This window comes from Felis catus, chromosome C1 (assembly GCF_018350175.1).
Source record: "Felis catus isolate Fca126 chromosome C1, F.catus_Fca126_mat1.0, whole genome shotgun sequence".
Taxonomy (NCBI): domain Eukaryota; kingdom Metazoa; phylum Chordata; class Mammalia; order Carnivora; family Felidae; genus Felis; species Felis catus.
The window spans coordinates 143,168,934-143,188,268 of NC_058375.1; the positions used below are offsets into that span (position 1 = coordinate 143,168,934).

At 34.8% G+C, this 19,335-nt stretch overlaps 1 protein-coding gene across 4 annotated transcripts in view; it reads left to right on the plus strand.

Moving 5' to 3' along the window:
• Positions 1-18,458, plus strand: part of ARL6IP6 (ADP ribosylation factor like GTPase 6 interacting protein 6) — a 40,020-nt gene extending 21,562 nt beyond the window's left edge. For 2 of the 4 annotated variants that reach the window (XM_006935285.5, XM_019838117.3), the window contains 2 exons: positions 15,058-15,133; positions 16,888-18,458. In XM_006935285.5, coding sequence (XP_006935347.2) covers positions 15,058-15,133; positions 16,888-16,923 — 112 coding nt within the window. In that variant the 3' untranslated portion in view covers positions 16,924-18,458. Of the gene's footprint in view, positions 1-15,047; positions 15,134-16,887 lie in introns of all 4 variants that reach the window. The other 2 variants (XR_006583204.1, XM_003990770.6) reach the window with 2 other exon arrangements.
• Positions 18,459-19,335: the final 877 nt, after the last annotated feature.

Consider the following 19,335-nt stretch of genomic DNA (forward strand, 5'->3'; position numbering starts at 1 on the left):
TTTAATCAAGATAGTGCTTAGCACAGATGGATGTTTGAGGGCATTTTTCTACCTCAACACACTGGTAAATAAAGTTAAAATGTCTGACATTCAATTTGCAGCCAGGTAGACTGCTATATATGTATATAAGTAAAATAAACTGTCGCTTAATATGTACTTCATCCAACCAGATAATACTTGTATTTCCCTTAGACTGATTTTCAAGGAATTGTAGTACAATTAGAGATTTTAAAATGTATATATATGAAATTTCATTTTAAAGAACTTTTCTCATCTTTAGGATCTTTCAGTGCTCATAGGTCATTACATTGGTTATTATTGCACTGGCAAAGCATAGGATTGGGACTCAACTAAAATTTCCAGTTGGTAAAATTCTAGATAAAAGACTTTACTGTATATATGGAGGCATATTTACTGCAGAATGGAGATCCAGAAGGAATTAAAGACCTCAGGCAGACCATCCTTATGCTATAGAAGTGGAAGTAGGACCATAGAAGTTGGCAGTATGGCTAGGAAACTAAAATGCTAAGGAGAATAAAGTCTTTTTAAAAATGAAGAAACCCTAGGGGCACCTGGGTGACTCAGTCTGTTAAGCATCTGACTTTGGCTTAGGTCATGATCTCATGGTTTATGTGTTCAAGCCCTGCATCGGGCTCTGTCCTGACAGCTCAGAGCCTGGAGCCTGCTTTGGATTCTGTATCTCCCTCTCTCTGCCCCTTCCCCACGTTCTCTCTCTCTCTCTCTCAAAAATAAATAAACATGAAAAAAATATTTAAAAATTAAAAAAAAATGAGGAAACCCTTAAAGTTGAAATTCTAAATTCTCTTATAACATAGTTTACTAATGTGTAGATTGATAAATGAGCAAATTTTTCCTTTAAGATGGTAGATACTTTATTAACTGATATTTATAATGCAAAACATTAGATTAATTACAAGGGTAATGGGGCAATGGAGCAAATGCTCAAAATGTGCACCATCAGCTCCTATGTATTTTTAAGAATGATACGTTACAGTTCAACATTAAGTATTTCCTCATTTTTTAACATCTTTTAAGTGTTTATCCAGATAATTGTTACCTTAGAATTATCATGAAATCTTGAAGTACATACACAGTCATGTTTCTAATGACTTTATATTTTATTTTATTATTTTTTTTAATGTTTATTTATTTATTTTGAGGGAGAGAGAATCCCAAGCAGGCTCAGCATCAGAGCAGAGCCTGATGTGGGGCTCAATATCGTGAACCATGATATCATGACCTGAGCTGAAATTGAGAGTTGGATGCTTAACAGACTGAGCCACCCAGGTCTCCCTAATGACTTTATATTTTAAAAGCATTTTGTATTTTTCAGTAATTTAGAAAATTATTGGGACAGTGATTGTATCTTAAAATTTCTCCTTACTGATTTTTTATTGTGATTATAGAATTCTTAAAAACTCATCATAAAACACAGAATTATATAATTTTGAAGGTAAAAGGCTTTCAGAGTCTGATTTTAAATAACCCTGAAATATAACTAGTGTTAACAGGCTAGTTTACCTCCATATTTAAAAACAAAAATCTATACACATGCAAGTATTTTCTTTTTTTACAAAACCATAATCATACAGCACATGTTATTGTTTTTGTTTAATTTTTTTAACGTTTATTCATTTTTTTTAAACTGAGTTGAATCCTCAGCAGCTTTTTGTTTTTTTGTTTTGTTTTTTTAAGTTTATTTATTTTTGAGACAGAGAGAGACAGAGCGTGAATTGGGGAGGGGCAGAGAGAGAGGGAGGCACAGAATCTGAAGCAGGCTCCAGGCTCTGAACTGGCAGCACAGAGCTCGATGCGGGGCTCAAACTCACGGAGTGAGAGATCATGACCTGAGCTGAAGGCGGACACTTAACCGACTGAGCCACCCAGGCGCCCCTAGCACATGTTGTTTTTATAATTATTTCTGTATTAGTAAAATCTTGTGACTATATACGAATGTGAGTATGTGTGTATATGGTTTATATTTGTGTATGCATTTGAAATATATCACTCTACCCAGATATAACTATACCTTAAAATCTGGTAAACTAATAAGATAGTTTTAATTTGTTGGGATGAGCACTTGGGTGTTGTTATGGAAACCAATTTGACAATAAATTATATTTTTAAAAAAAGTTTTAATTTTATTCTTTGATGCTTCATTCCAAAAATATTTTGCCATCTTTTTATACTAATAGGTTATTTTGAATGTATGTATGTGTACACACTTATACACCCAGTGTGTAGCCACTATGCTAGCAAGGTAAATATATAATAGGAAGAGAGAAATAGAGAAATTTTTCTTCCCATGTAGTCTTTTGCTTGATTTCTTGAGTTCCCTGTCATATAATATTTTAAAGAAGTCATAAAATCTATTTAGAACATGATACCATAAACAAGTTTTATAATTATTCGTTCAACTTATTTCTTTAAAATTACAATAAATTTGAACTTTTGGTATAGAAAGTAATCGGGATAGACTTCTGAAGTGATGGTCTGGTTAGAAATCTCCTTGCTAATTTATAGATTTCCAAATAGAGACCATCAGTATTTACTTTGAAGCTTTTAGAATCACCAGAAGATCTCGCTGAAAATCGAGATTTTGATTCATTATGTCTGGGGTGGGATCTGAAATTCTGAGTTTCTAAGAAATTCACAGGCATTGCTTATATATTGCTGGTCTGTGGACTACACTTTGAATATGGACTAGACTTTTAAGACAAGTCAGCGCACTTTCTGTCGGGCCATTTTTAGCTTTGTGGATCATATGGTCTGAAATTAGGTAGTGCTTACAAAAGATTATTAATTTGGGCATAAAAATATATATATTAGGTGGGGTAGGCTTTGTGTATTCACATAGTTCCATTCTAATTGGTTAGTTTAATAGCCTTAAGGATATGACACCCATTTCTAAAAATTAGATCTCAATTTTGGAACACAAAGAACTACTTCATACCTAATTGATAAACTTATTAACTCTTACTGTACATCTGAGTTTTAATGAATGAATAATGACACTAAAGTAGCAATGAAAGTTCAACTAAAGGCTACCTATTTGAATAAGCAGGAAAGTTTACCATGAGGTTATTTAAAATTATTAAAAAAATAAATAAAATGACTGTAAAGCCCATTGTGTTTATTTCACTTCTCCTTTTATATCGTGAATCCAAAGTGACTTCCTTGCCAAGCCTGGGAAATGTGTTTCGGGGTTAAGAATGGAGTAGGAGACATAATTTAGTGGCAAGGAAAATAATTTTAATTCAAACTTTAAAATAGGAACCCCAAAGTAAATAAATAAGATTTTGTATTTTCAGTTGTTATGAACGGTAGGAAAAACTAGCTTCCTTTTACCAGGTCATTTATAAAGGAAAAAGTTTTAAGTGCCTGTTCTAGAAAATTGCAAAGTTGTAGAGGTCAAAAGAAAGCTCAAGTAGGAGAGAGAGCCCGGAGCAAAGCTAGTGAAATGTTAAAATAGCAGAAGACCTCAAATTCATTCTAAAATAGGCCAAGGCCTGTGGTGTTCCATATGAAGAGGATAATGAGGCATAGTTGAGTCATCCAAACTAAGATCTGAGTAACTAGAGTTAACAGCCCTCATAGTCTGAACTAGAATCCCAGCTAGAACTATCTATCCATCCATCCATACATCCATTTTCTACCCCCCACCCCTGCCGTGGTTATTCCAAATCTGTATCACATCACACTCTTCAGTGGATTCCATGTCAAGTCACCAAAAGTTCATTATGAGTGAGCTTCCTGCTTCTTTCATTCCCCTCTCATGATTACAAACTTACTTTACATACATCACTATTATCCCACCCATTCTCAGCAAATGGAGTGTTCTTCCTCCTGCCCAAACTTAATTTTACTTCCTTTCTCTAGATCTCATGCCCTGTCCACCCCTGCATGTCCATTTTTCATATACTTCAGCCTTTCTCTTGTATCTAATCTTCTTAGAGTATTTCTAAAACATTCAAGTTTCTCCTATGTTAGAGAAAAAAAAAAATCCTCATGTCCAGTTTTCTTCTCCACATCAAGGCGTCTTGGGAAACTAGAGAAGAGGTAAGCCCTATATCCGCAGTGACTGCAGTTGCTACCACAGGTGTCTTGTAGGCACCCCTATCCTAAATTTTTTTCTCCTTGAATTGACTGCAGTCCTCCTGATTATAAACTTAAATGTTCATTTTTCAATCCATTATTTGAAATGGCTTATGATTGCTCTTCAGAATGCTTTTCTTTGTTAATTTCTGTGACACCACTACCTCCTATTTTTCTTTCCAGCTTTCTGATCACTGCTACTTACTTGTGGAATCACTTTTTTTTCAGCTACTACTAATTGGCTGAAGACTTCCTAGTCTATCTGGCCCATCTTGAGCCTCTTTTCCTGGGAAACCTCCCCTTTGGTTTTTATTTGTATTTCCTATTGCTTGCTGGGAATTTTTACCTCAGTGTCCTGCAGGTGTTTTCACTACAGTGTATCTAAAATTGCCTTCATTATTTTCCACTGCCCACCATCCTGTTTCTTTTCTTGGGTTCCATATCATGGTGAATATTTTATCTAGCCAGTAACTCAAGTGAGAAATCTGGCATTGCCTTCAGCTCTTCCTTCTCTTAGTAACTCCCACCAGTTAAGGGCACAAAATAAAGGCTGGCATTTATTGTGTGTGTGCTCAATAAATGCTAGGCACTGCAACAAGTATTATTAATAGTATCCCAGTCTTCACAGAAACACTAAGGAGAGGAACTGTTATTCTCATTTTCAAGATGAAGAATTAGATTTTCAGGTAGGTTAAAGTAGTTTTATAAAGTAGTAGGGCCATGGTTAAATTCCACTTGAAAGAGAGTTGACTTTCCAGGTCCTTCAGCCTAACCATACCAAACCATTAACCATCTCCTGCACTGTCCATTGTCTCTTGTTTCGATATATGTTGCTATTTCTTTAGACTTCTTAACCTCCTTGGGGTGCCTGGGTGGCTCAGTGGGTTATGCATCCGATTCTTGATTTCAGCTCAGGTCATGATCTCATAGTTTGTGGGATCGAGCCCTGTGCATTGGGCTCTACACTGACAGCTCAGAGCTTGCTTGATTTTCTCTCTCCTCTGCCTCTCCTCCCAGCTCATGCATGCACTCTTTCTCTCTCTCAAAATAAATAAACCTTTTTTTTTAAAAAAGAACTCTTAATTTCCTCATACTCAGTTTTAGATCAGGCATTAACCCTTCTTGAAAATCTCTCCCCTGTTACAACCTGATGGTTCCTTTCTGTTCAGTAATGTCTGTAAAACTTTTAACACTGAGGACACTGTGTCATTAGGCTCTGGCGTTTGAGGGCAATACTGAGGGAAGTACTGATTCTTGCTAGTTTCTCTATCTCCCATATGTCACACCTGATACACATAATTCATTATGTAATTTTTGTTGAAGTAAAAGAATAGAGAATTGAGAAAATTATAAAATAAAAAACTTTAGAGTATAAAGTAAGGGGTGAATGTATGTTGTGTTTTCCTTAATGAGAGCATTTGCTAAGGGAAGGAAGCGGTCTTTTTGAAATTCTAACACTTATGTCCTAAATACCATTGGTAAAGTTAGTTGGAATACACACAGTTTTATTCTCCAGCAATTTCTAATAAGTAATTCCTAGGACAAAGAGTACAAAAGAAGTTGTATCATTTTGTGTTTCTGAAAGAAACATAAAAGGAAATGCTTTGCAAGTAATTGAAATGTTGGTTGCTTAGTTTCTTTCAGATTTTGGGTTTGGCTAAGAACTTTTGATTCCAGATAAAGAACTGACAGTTATTCCAACCAAAGCTCACGTAGCTTAAAATTCTTCGGGAATTGGAGATTTCTTTTCTAGGAATAGAATGAAAATTAAAAGGCTCAGATATGTGAAAGGGGAATAGATTAGTACCAGCTAGCTCATCCTGTCTCCAACTGAGCCAGACACAGAAATAAAATAGCCAGTTGGTTCTTTTTTTTTTTTCTCAGTTTATTTATTTATTTTGAGAGAGAAAGAGAATCCCAAGCGATCTCTGCACTGTCAGTATGGAACCCGACCCTGAAGCTTGAACTCACAAATCGAGAGATCATGACCTGAGCCAAAATTAGGTGTTGGGCACTTATCCGACTGAGCCGCTCACATGCCCTCAGTTGGTTCTTATTGTAGACCCTTGATATAACTTCGTATTCTGGCAAGCACAGAGAGCTTTCTGCTTAGATCAAAATCAGTCAGCAATGAAGTTACTGTTTCATATGGGAGGAGTTGTGTCATAAAAGTGTGTCTTTAAAAAAAATTCTTTTGATCTTTATTTTTGAGAGAGAGAAAGAGTGCAAGTGGGGGAGGAACAGAGAGAGAGGGAGACACAGAATCTGAAGCAGGCTCCAAGTTTTGAGCTGTCAGCACAGAGCCTGAGGCAGGGTTTGAACTCACTAACTGTGAGTTCATGACCAGAGCTGAAGTTGAATACTTAACCGACTGAGTCACCCAGGCGCCCCCGTAGAAGTGTTTCTTAAATGTGGAAATATATATGAGGGAAAATAAATACTGGAATTTATGATATAGGATGTGATATGATACAGGCGTGAAGACTTCAAGAGAGAGTAGTCTGGTGTGTAGTACAGAGATTTAGTTCAGAGTCAACCAACACTGGAGTAAAAACAATCAACAACATAAAACAAGAAAAAAGACCTGCTTGGAGCACCTGGGTGGCTCAGTTGGTCAAGTGTCCAACGATCTCACGGTTCGTGAATTTGAGCCCTGGATCAGGCTCTGTGCTGACAGCTTGCAGCCTGGAGCCTGCTTCAGATTCTGTGTCTCCCTCTTTCTCTACCCCTACCCAGCTTGCTCGCTCGCTCTCTCAAAAATAAATAAATAAATAAAAATTAAAAAATAAAATAGACCTACTTTGAATCTGTTGGTCTCTTAAATGAACAAAGGCAATTTATTTGAAATTTTGGCAATGGCTTATTCAGTACCTGAATTTGTGGTTTCCTTTAATTGCTAGAATCATTGAGTTCATTTGAATCTTAAGTTTTATATGTATTCCATTCCTATAAAATGTAAATAATTAAAATATAATTCTTATATACTTTATTCATTTTATAAGTTACTATTAAATGCCAATATAAATATACTGCTAGAAAGTACATTTCCAGACTACAAAATCTGGATATAAATATTGGAAGTCTAAGTTCTCTAGTGAATTATAAAGGAAAGTGATTATGAATTTGTAGGAAGAGGATAATACCAAACAGAAATGCACATATACATATACAAGCCCATAATTCTTCAGGTTCTTTCTTATCTACCTCCTGGTTCTGTTTGTATAATCTTATTTTTTGTTTCTTTGTTTTGGCTTTGGGATGAGTCTAGTTGTAGGTGTTTTGCTTAAAAGAAGAGAGAATGAAATGGAATGTAAAGAATTTTTTAAAATCTCATCTGCAGCTAGCTTTCTTTACTCTATAGTGGCTAACATTTATTGATTATTTGCTATGTGCCAGACAACTGATTCTTAGCTGTATAAGGGAAGATTCTATTTTTGTTTCCATTTTGGAGAATTGAGTGTTAGGTCAATTTTTCTACCTTCATACCTCTTCTAAATGACCCAGCTGGCATTCAAATGCATCTAAGTACAGAGCTCCAATGCTTAAACACTAACAGGAACCAAGTAAGTACGTTGTTGCAGGATTCTTTATTATTGGAGAGGAATTCTTTAGAACCAGAACCAAATAGTATCTTTTTTATAGTTAATCTTTTAGGATATGGAAATAGTTCCATTATAATGAACTTACCTTTGTAACCATATTTTTCTAATATCTTTTATTATTACTGAATAATATTTCTCATTTCCATTTTGATTTTAGAAATTTGTTGCAGTAGAACTTTATCCCAACACAATACACATTTAGTAACTCTTTTTTTTTTTTTTAATTTACATCCAAGTTAGTTAGCATATAGTGCAACAGTGATTTCAGGAGTAGATTCTTTAATGCCCTTTACCCATTTAGCCCATCCCCACTCCCACAACCCCTCCAGTAACCCTCTATTTGTTCTCCATATTTAAGAGTCTCTTACATTTTGTCTCCCTCCCTATTTTTATATTATTTTTTCTTCCCTTCCCTTGTGTTCATCTGTTCTGTGTCCTCATATGAATGAAGTCATATGATTTTGGTCTTTCTCTGACTAATTTCGCTTAGCATAATACCCTCTAGTTCCATCCACGTAGTTGCAAATGGAAGATTTCATTCTTTTTTGGTTGTCGAGTAATATTCCATTTTGTGTGTGTGTGTGTGTGTGTGTGTGTGTGTGTGTGTGTGTGTGTGTGTGTGTGTGTGTATACCACATCTTCTTTATCCATTCATCTGTTGATAGACATTTGGGCTCTTTCCATGCTTTGGCTATTGTTGATAGTGCTGCTATAAACATTGGGGTTTAACAGCACACCTGAATCCCTTGGATAAATACCTAGTAGTGCAATTGATGGGTTGTAGGGTAGTTCTATTTTTAGTTTTTTGAGGAACCTCCATACTGTTTTCCAGAGTGGCTGCACCAGCTTGCATTCCCACCAAGAATGCAAAAGAGATCCTCTTTCTCCGCATTCTCGCCAACATCTGTTGTTGCCTGAGTTGTTAATATTAGTCATTCTCACAGGTGTGAGGTGGTATTTCATTGTGGTTATGATTTGTATTTCTCTGACGATGAGTGAGGTTGGGTATTTTTTCATGTGTCAGTTGGCTGTCTGGATGTCTTCTTTGGAGAAGTGTCTATTCATATGTTTTTCCCATTTCTTCACTGTATTATTTGTTTTTGGGATGTTGAGTTTGATAAGTTCTTTATAGATTTTGGATACTAACCCTTTATGGATATGTTGCTTGCAAATATCTTCTCTCATTCTGTTGGTTGCCTTTTAGCACATGTAGTAATTCTAACATTTCCTGTAAGAAACATTCTGGTTTTGTCAATAAGTTCTATTTTCTACATATTTTTAAATTTTAAAATTATTTTGAATTCTTATGTTAGAGATGTCATCTGTTAATTTTCATTATATTTTGGGTCTCCTTGATTGACTCTTTGGAATTAAAATATTTATGTAGTTCTACTCCCTACATCATTGTTTTAGTTGAAGTACAGGTAATGTTGATCACTAACCTATTTTAATAGGTAGAAAAAAAACCTATGTAATCTTTCAAGTATTTTTACCTTGTCCCTGCTACTTTTAATAGTTACAGAAATTTAGAACTGGAAGGGACCTTAAGTTAATCTGGTCCAGCCCTTCACCTGATAAATAGGAAATCTTAAGTGTGAGTTCACTTCTCCTGGTTCTGTCCTTTGTCCTTTACAGTGGTACCTCTTTTGTCTGTTGGTCCATTGCCACACTAAAAGCTTGGGTCAAAATTTACATTGTTAAGATAACTTGACCTTGTTAACTGTATTGTTTGCTCTACTCAGATATTTTATATACAGTTGACACAAAAGCATTTTCAACAAGAGGGTATTTTAGGAAAATTAATCTGGTATAGTATGTTCAGGTATATAAGAGAATATGAGTAGCTTGGAAGGAATTTCACCTTGAATTCATTTTCACATTCATAATTGAAATAATAATTGTAGCAGATCTCTAAAAAGCAGTCCTGTCGTTTTCAAAAGTTCTTTCAGCCTATCACAGAGACCTCGTGAATACTGAAATAAAATGGAAGGTTTTCAGAGTTAGACATTTCCATTATGTCGTACTGTGAGACAATAGGATTTGTTTTCTGTGTGTGTAGTGTGGGTGTATGTGTGTTTTCCACCTATTCAGTAGTATCGTCCAAATTAGAAATCCATATGGCATGACAAAATCAAATCAGCTTGACACCCACTTTTATGGGTTTGACAGTATTAATATTAACTAATGCTGACGTTTTACTTATTCTGGATAGAAACTTTTTTATTTTATATCTGATCAAGTTTCCCGTAATATACTTTATTATATAGGATTTTAAAACCATAGTTATTATGCCTTATTGTTCTAAAATACACAATAGAGGAAAGGGCTACCCCTTCCTAAAAATTTTTTTAATTTTTAAGTAATCTCTACACCCAGTGTGGGGCTCGAACTCACATCCCTGAGATCAAGAGTCACCTATTCCAGCTACTGGGTCAGCTGGGTGCCCCCGGAAAGTGCTACCCTTCATCAGGCTTATCATTCTTCTGAAATGTGATCTTTTTCTTTTCCTTACCTTTCTCTTCATGAAATCATAGAAGAACTAATGAGCAAAAATTGTATATACTCTACCCAACCTTCTCAAGGCCCCCGCCCCCACCCCTATGTTTTATTACTATTTGCCTACCAGTGTGTGATTGCTTCAGATTATGAAAATAAAAGGTCATGAATGACTTAGAACAGTAAAAAACATTTTGGGATCCTTAGTAGACTTCATGATAAAACTGAATGAAACAGCACATAATAGATGCTTTGGACCAGTAGGGTTTTTATTTTTATTCTGCTCAAGACCAGTAAGTGCCTTGTCTTACATATCCAGGCAAATTAAAATTAAGAATTTGTCATAGACTTCAAGTACTGCTTGAAGCCTATACTCACACTGAGCCTCACACTGAGAGTGAGCCTATCGAGAACCTACAAACACTGGAATTGCAGGCATTTCCCCCTTTTAATCGAAAAACATGACATTAGTCTTATTATTTTTTTCTTAATATTCAGAAAACTTGTGGGAATTACACAATAAGACCAAAGAACTGAAAGGAAACTGCCTAAAATCACCAATTCTTTTTATTCCATGTAAATGTAAATATAATGACAGCTCTTTTAAAGTGATAATAAACTGAGTCTTGATTTCTCTACACTGGTAAATGAAAATCCATGATTAGGAATAAGCAAGAAGGAACTTGAAATAATTGTCAGTTTTGTTCCATCTAAGTTCTTAAAAATGCCTATTGGCAAAATGTGAAATCTCCATGCATATATTTAGTCACCTCTTCCCCCAGCCCCTGTATACTTACTCTTACAAACAGATCTGGTTTGGGATGCTGAAGTCTTTTCCGGTGTCTTTTTATTTCTGATTCTGTTTCCTTCTTTTTTTAAACTACTTTGTTTTTATGTTACAACTTTTCTGATTTCTCGGAATTTTTCTTTGCTCCTTTTGCACCTTTACTGTGTCAGGTGAGCTTAGTATCAAAGTGTCAGTTTCCCACCAAAGTAATTTCGTTGAGCTACTACTGAGATTGCATTGAATTCATGGTTTCTTTTCAAAGTAATTGATATCTTTACAGTATTGAGTATTCCTAGATTATGGTAGATATTTCTCTTCACTCAGATACTCTTTTAATGTCTTTGAATAAAGTTTTATTTTTTTTTAAATTTTTTAATGTTTATTTTTGAAAGACAGAGGGAGAGCATGAGCAAGGGGGGGGGGGGGGCTGTAGAGAAAGAGAGGGAGACACAGAATCCAAAGCATGCTCCAGGCTCTGAGCTGTCAGCACAGAGACTGACATGGGGCTTGAACTCACGAACTGTGAGATCATGACCTGAGCAGAAGTCGGATGCTTAACCAACTGAGCCACCCTAGCGCCCCATAAAGTTTTATTTTTAATTGCAGTGTGATTCACATAACATAAAACTCACCATTTTAAAGTGTGTAACTCAGTGATGTTTAGTATATTCTCTATCTTATACAATCATTATCACTCTCCAATTCCAGAATATTTCCGTCACTCCAAAATGAAAACCCCATACTTATGATCAGTTACTCTTCTATTATCCCCTCCTCCAGACCCTGGAAACTCCTAGGCTAGTTTTTGTTTGTAGATTTGTCTACATGGGCATTTCATGTGAATAGAATCATACAAGTCCTAGAATGTGGTCTTTAATGTCTGACTTCTTTTACTTAGCATACTGGTTTTAAAGTTCATCCATGCTATAGCATGTATCAGTACTTTCCTTTTTATGGCTGTATTATATTCCATTGTATGAATATGCCACATTTTGTTTATCAGTTGATGGACATTTTCTTAGCTTCTACTTTTTAGCTCTTATGAATAATGCTTCTGTGAACTTTCAGGTGCAAGTTTTTGTGTAAAAACATGTTTTCAGTTCTTGAGTATACACCTGGAATGGAATTGCTGGATCATATAGTAACTCAACTCTTTGAAGAACTATCAAACTCTTGTATAGTAGCTATATCATTTTATGTTTGTACCAGCAATGAGTCAAATTTCTGACTTCTCCATCCTCACCAATACTTGTTGTTTTCTTTCTGTTCTTTTTTTGTGTTATAGCCATCTTTGTGGGTATGAAGTATTCACTCATTGTGGTTTTGATTTGCATTTCTATAGTGAGTAATGATGTCTAGCATCCTTTCATGTGCTTGTTGGCCAATGTATATCTTCTTTGCAGAACTGTCTATTCAAATGCTTTGCCCTTTTTAAAATTGGAGTATTTGCCCTTTTTTTTTTTGAGTCCTAAGAATTTATTTATATCTTAGATAGTAGATCCTTAGTAGGTATATGATTTGCAAGGGGCACCTGGGTGGATTAGTTGGTTAAGCATCCGACTCTTGATTTTGGCTCAGGTCACGATCTCATGGTCATGAGATTGAGCCCCACATTGGGCTCCACGCTGGGCATGGAACCTGCCTGAGATTTCCTCTCCCTTTCCCTCTCCCTCCCTTCAGCCCCTCCCCTGCTTGCTTGCTCTCTTTCTCTCAAAAAACAAAACATGATTTGAAAATATTTTCTTCTTTTCCTTGGATTGTCTTTTCACTTTCTTGATAGTGTCCTTTGAAGCAGAGAAGGTTTTAATATGATGAAGTTCAGTTTATTTTTTCTTGAGTTTCTTATCTAAGAAACCATTGCATAATTCAAGGTTGAAAAAATTTATACCTTTCCTTCCTCTTAAGAGTTTTAATTATTTCATGTAGATCTGGTCCATTTTGAGGTAATTTTTGTATAATGTATGAGTTAAAGGATCAAATTCATTCTTTTGCATCCATTTGTCCCAGCACCATTTGTTGAAAAGACTATTCTTTCCCTCTTAAGTGGTCTTGATACCCTTGTTGAAATTTAACTGTCTATAGATCTATGGTTTATTTCTGGACTGTTAATTCTATTCCATTTGTCTATATGTTTATCCTTATGCCAGTATCATGCCATTTGATTACTGTAACAAGTTTTGAAATTGGGAAGTGTGAGTTCTCCAGCATTGTTCTTTTTCAGTATTGTTTTGACAATTTGGGGTCTCTTATTGCCATACAAATTTTGGGATCAACTTGTTCCGTATCTGCAGAAAAAGGCAGTTGGAAAGGAAAATTGAGGAATTGCATTGACCTTATAGATCAATTTAGGGAGTATTGCCATTTTCAAAATGTTGTTTTCAATTCCATGAACACGGGATGTCTTTTATTTATTTAGATCTTCTTAAGTAAAGTTTTATTTTTATCTTCATATGAGTCTTGCACATTATTGTTAGTTGTGCTTCTGAGTTTTTGTAGTCTTCAATATAAGGATATTTTAGCATTAAATATTTTTTTGGCTTTGTAAGTTTTTATTTTAATTCCAGTTAGTTTAACATACAGTGTTATATTAGTTTTAGGTGTATAGCATATTTTTTTTTAGTTCACCAATCCTGCTATATAGGAAAGTTGTTGATTTCATCAGGGATAAACAAACAGACCCAAAGAATAGAACAGAAAGCTTAAAAACACCCACACATAGATGCTTATGTGACTTAGGACAAAGGTACCATGGGAATTTAATGAGGGGGGGAAAAGATGGTCTTTTCAATAAATTGTGCTGAAACAATTGGACTTCCAAAAGGTGTAACATGAGCATTCACCACTACCTTATACCACATAAAAAATTAATTTGAGTTGAATTATAGACCAAAATGTCAAAGGAGAACAATACAACTTTCCTAAAAATGGATTATTTTCATAACCGTAGTCAAAGATTTATTGAAAAGGCCACAAAAAATACTAGTCATTTAAAAAAAAAAAACTGTATTTAAATTAAGAACTTGTTCATCAGTGGATCTTGTTAAAGAGTGAAAGGACAAGCCATAAATACGAGAAGATATTTATGACACATATTGTTGACCAAGGACTCTATAAACCAATAGAAAAATGAGCAAAAAGATAAACAGGAACTTCAAAAAAGAGGATATTTGAATGAGCAGTAAGTATGTTTGTCACCAGAAAAATAAATATTCAAACCTCAACAACATAATCTGTAGACCCACTAAAGTGTAAAACACTGATGATGCTAAATGTTGGTGGCAGCGTGGAGCTACTGAAACTCTCAGATATTGCTGGTAGAAGTGTACAGTAGTCATCTACTTTGAGAAAATGTTTGATGTTTTTACTAAAGCCAAATTTACATCTCCCTTATAACCTAGCAATTCCATTCCTAGGATATATACCCATGAGAAATGAGTGCAGATGTCTCACACCCACCAGAGATGTGTAGCATCATGTTCATAGTATCCCTATGTATAGAAGCCTCATATTGGAAACAATCCAAATGCTCTGTAGTAGAACGGATACATTTTGTTATTTTTATACAGCAGGGTACTAAACTGCAGTACAAAAGAACACATGCTAATGCTACATACAACAACATGGATGAATCTCACAGACACAATATTGAGGGAAAGAATCCAGACACAGAAGAAGACATACTATATGAGGGCATGTAAGATGAACAGGTGAAACCAGGCATCGTGGTAACAAATGGTTATAGCGGTTATCTCAGGATTTGGGGGAAGGAAGAGGAACAAAGAAGCTTTCTGTGGTACTGGAAACGTTTTGTATTTGATCTGGGTGGTTGGTACATGAAGGTGTAACATGATATTCATTGATCTGTATTCATGTCAGGCATTTGCACTTCACTGTGTGTGTGTATACTTTAATTTTAAAAGTAACATGCATATATAGAGAGAGATTGAATAAAATAGGCACCATACTTAGGCCCAATTTTGCAATTCAAAACTTGCCCTTTACAAGAGATGAAGGATGTTGACAAAGGGCAACCAAGATACCGTCAGTTTTTTACAGGACTTCACAAGTAAGTCATAGGAGAGGAAACCTGCGGGCAGGGGTTGTCTTTCTTTCCGGAGAGAAGAAAATCATGGTGAGTATTTTGGAAAGGAGTTTTAAAGCAAGTGATTACTCAAAGATTTTAAGTCTATTGCCTAGCAGTACATGCGTGACAATTGCTACTACGTTTCTAGTGGGAAGGGATATGGTGCGTTTGAGATGGTAGAAAGAGAATCTGCTCTGGAGCATTTCTTCATTGCCATTAAAATTCCTTGCTTTGCCTGTTCTGTAAAGGTCACTGAACATTCGAGCATGTATAGCTCAGTAAAATTCATTTATACCAACATTGTAAGTTTTTATAATTTTCTAAAGTTTGGTAAACTACTTCAAAGGTTTTCCTATTTTTATGGGAGTGCAGGGTCAAAAACTAGTGAAAGAGAACAATTAACTCCTGAAATTCTGTTCCATGATTAACTTCATTTTGTTAGTATGAATTTAAATGTTCATGGGTCATTAATATTCTTTAAATAATGAATGACAATGCTGATAGTTTAATTTTATGATTAGCTTTCTGTTCACTAATCAGTATGTATTTGAAGGAATATTTTTTAGAAGTAAAGCATCTAGAATATCTATTTCATTTTACCATGTAGTAGGTTAGTGCAGCTAAGTAGATTAACCCTTAATGTCCATGAGAAGTATCTTAAACTAGTTCCAAGGTGAGTAAGTTGAGTGGAAAGTGTAATGATAATAACAACAGCTATCAGGAAGTATCAGGGCCTTCAGTAGTCTTAGATGAATGCAAAGGTGATGTTCTTTGAAGAGCGCATCTTCTTTGCTCCCTACCACAGATCTTGTAAGACTAGAATCCTTCAAATGTTACTTCAGATCCAAGTACCTCTCTGTCTTTGACCTGTTCTTAGGAAAGGAGGTGAGGAAATAGACATGGTGACCCTCAGTCCAGAGCTCCTACTACTAATGATTTTGGGCTCTTATTCCTGCTAGTGCACCTCCCTGTATGTCCTCGATTTGGATTGCTCCACTGAGGAAAAGATCTTCTGCCTCTGACACTAATTGGACATTAGCTTCTATTCTTTTTATCATGTCTCATCTTTATGAGGATAAGCAAAGAGTATTATTGCAGTAGTTAATGGAAGAAATCTTAAAGAAAATGTAAAATTACTGTAAAATAGAGGAATCAAATGTCAGGGGAAATCTGTACACATAAGCAAGCTGGCACTGAGTAGTCGTAAAACATGAGACGTGCCTTTCCTGATACTTAGGAACTCATTGAAGGCCACTTCAATTAAGTAACCTATTGAGAACTGAAATGTCTATAAAAGACATAATCTGATTTATGACTCACATATGGGAAGTGCTGTTTTTAGTGCTTATAAAGAGTAGAGTTTCTTCACGTAATCCAAAGATGGAACAAACAGGACAGACACCTGAAATAATATGTATTTTTAGTTCTAAACAAGAGAACAAGGAAACAGTGCTAATTAATGAAAGAGCATGTTTGTAATGTAACAAGATTTAAACCTAGAATTAGGTTATGATACACTCAGTGACTATGAGGCACAGTAAAGAAGTATAAGGGATTAAAAACATTTTGCTCTAAGTAATGACACTGAAAAACTGTATTTGATAAATAGGACAGTTTTGGCAGAGAACTTAAGGTCACTCTATTTATTAATCCTACAAATGTCTAATATTATTTTTTAACGTGTATTAATGTGTAAAATATTAGGGAAGCATTTTTACGTTGTAAGCATTTTCAGTGAAAACTGATGGTGTTTCTGTTATTCCAAATTACATTTTCCTTTTTTCGTTTTTTTTTCCCCCTAGGAAACTGACTGGACACTCTTTCCACATGGGCTATAGCATGGCAATTTTGAATGGCATTGTAGCTGCTTTTACTGTAGCATGGTGCCTCATGTAAACCTACACCGAAGCAATATTTTTGGCAAAACCTAGTCATGATTGCTTTGTAATCACAGGGAAGAACATCATTTGCCTACTCAGAAGACCAAGAAACCTGCTGTTCGTTATGTGGTTCAGATATGTATCATATCATCGACATTATGGAGGACCATCTTTTGTTGTTGTTTTTTAAAGGAGGACCTTCATAACCATCATTCTAGAGCTTAGGCATTGAGAATATCTGAGTATTAAGTTTCAAGTAATTTCTTAAAAGTGTAAGATGTTTACCTCATCTTTTTACTTTTGTATGTGTTGTCCTTATAAATTATAGAAAACATTTTAATGGAGATCAAACATAAAAACTTGAATACAGGGCAATGCTTACCTTGCTATCTATAATACTACATTTTTGCTAAGAAGTACTAGTAGTACTGTTTAACTGAAATGGAAATACTTCTTATTTATTCATTAAATGAGGAAAGCAAACAATGCCTACTACTTTGACATTTTATAGAAGCTACTTTTAAATCAGAATATTTAGTTTTCAGTAGTCATATAATCAGTAGAAGGGTGCATTTATATTTTTTAATGGGGTATAGTTCCTTACGCGGTTTTTGGGTTTTTTTTTTTTTTACATATTTTCTACTACATACTGAATTCGTATGTTTTTAAAATTGTTACATTAGACAAATGTAAATGTTATTTTTTAGTTGGTGCAAACCTAATACCTACAATTTTAAATGAGTATTTTGTCTTTTAAAAAAAGCAAAACAAAAAAAAAAAAAAACAAAAAAAACCCACCAAAAAAGACAAACTGCACTGATCTGAGTTTAAAATTAAATAAACCTATTTTAGCAAAAAAGGACTGAAAAAAAAGTAAGTTACTTAAGCCATTAAAATATTAAGAAATTTGAATTGTTCACTATTTCTGTTTCCAGTTGCGATATTTGTCTTGGTGTATATATGGTTACTCCAACAGAACTGATATTATTTTGTTTTTAATAAATATAAATCTGAAATTTTTATATTTAGAAATGCTTGAACTACTTTGTTTTTAATCTCAAAATTCTAGTTACCAAAATAGAAAGAAGGTATTTTGATACAATGTATATATGTATAAGTTTTTTATATATAGTTTCATAATTTTCCTATTTAAATGTTCTATAATTGTGGTGTTAGTTTTTGTTTTCATAGCAATTAAGCTTAATTGTTCCCACTTCCTTTCTAAATACCTGTTTAGAAAGTCGCTTCAATTTTTAGAAAGATAGACCATTTAAAATGCTATTTTCTCTGGCCATGGAACAACTTATCTTAGGAAAGCATTGTGTAGCAAAACTACTTTATTCAGGCTAAATGGGAAATGAATATGTGCAGTATGTTCCTGTTATCTGCTAAGTGTTGTTACTGAGTAAATGATTTGATATTTCTAAAAGTCTTAACACTTTTTTACTACTCAAAAACGTTTCATTGGAAATAACAAATTGTGCTTCAATTTATCTGAAGTGTTTACATTAATATGGGGGGAGGTGTGTGTGTGTGTGTGTACACTTACATACATGTACAAATCCCATGGCTTAAAGTATTCCTTCTAAAGTGGTTGTTGAAATGAATTTCTTTTCACTCCCTGCCTTCCTCTTCATACCCTCCCAGTTCTTCCTAAGTTGTAACAAAATTAGTTTTTCTTTTCTCCACCCTTCAAAGCCCTCTCCCTCAAATTTGGATAGTCCTTCCAGATCTTTGTGTCATATGACTAGGAAAAATATTACAGTACATCTTCTATATGTAGGTATCTTTAAGATACTACATTTATATATAATATAAATACGTATAGATATATATCTATAAGATATTTCTTTTGGAGCGCTATTTCTGCTGGCCTAGCACTTCTTTTTCTTGGGAAGTTCCTGTCTCCAGTCCATCATAAGGTCCGAATATAAATCATCCTTCTTCCATAGCAGAGTGATTGGCTAAGGATAGGTACATAACCAAAGCTGGGACAGTCCTAGTTTTTCATCTCTCTTGGCCTCTGTGATCACAACAAGCGTGCCAGCAAGGTTGGATTTCAATGAAAACCCCTCTTCCTGGTTTATAGAGGATGTCTTCTCATTGTATCCTCACATGGTAGAGAGAGGGCTAGCTGTCTTCCTCTTACACTAATTTCATCATGGGGCCTCCACCCTAATGACCTAATTACCTCCCATAGGCAGGTAATTTAGAAATGCTGGTTTTTGGAGGATTAGAGTTTCAACAAATGAATTTAGGGAGGGGACAAACCTGCAGCCCATAAAAATATCCAGTATCAAAAGTAGGTTCTTTGAAAGATAGGTTTCTAGTAAAACATTTTAAGAGGTTTTCTGTATTTGTTCATTTTCC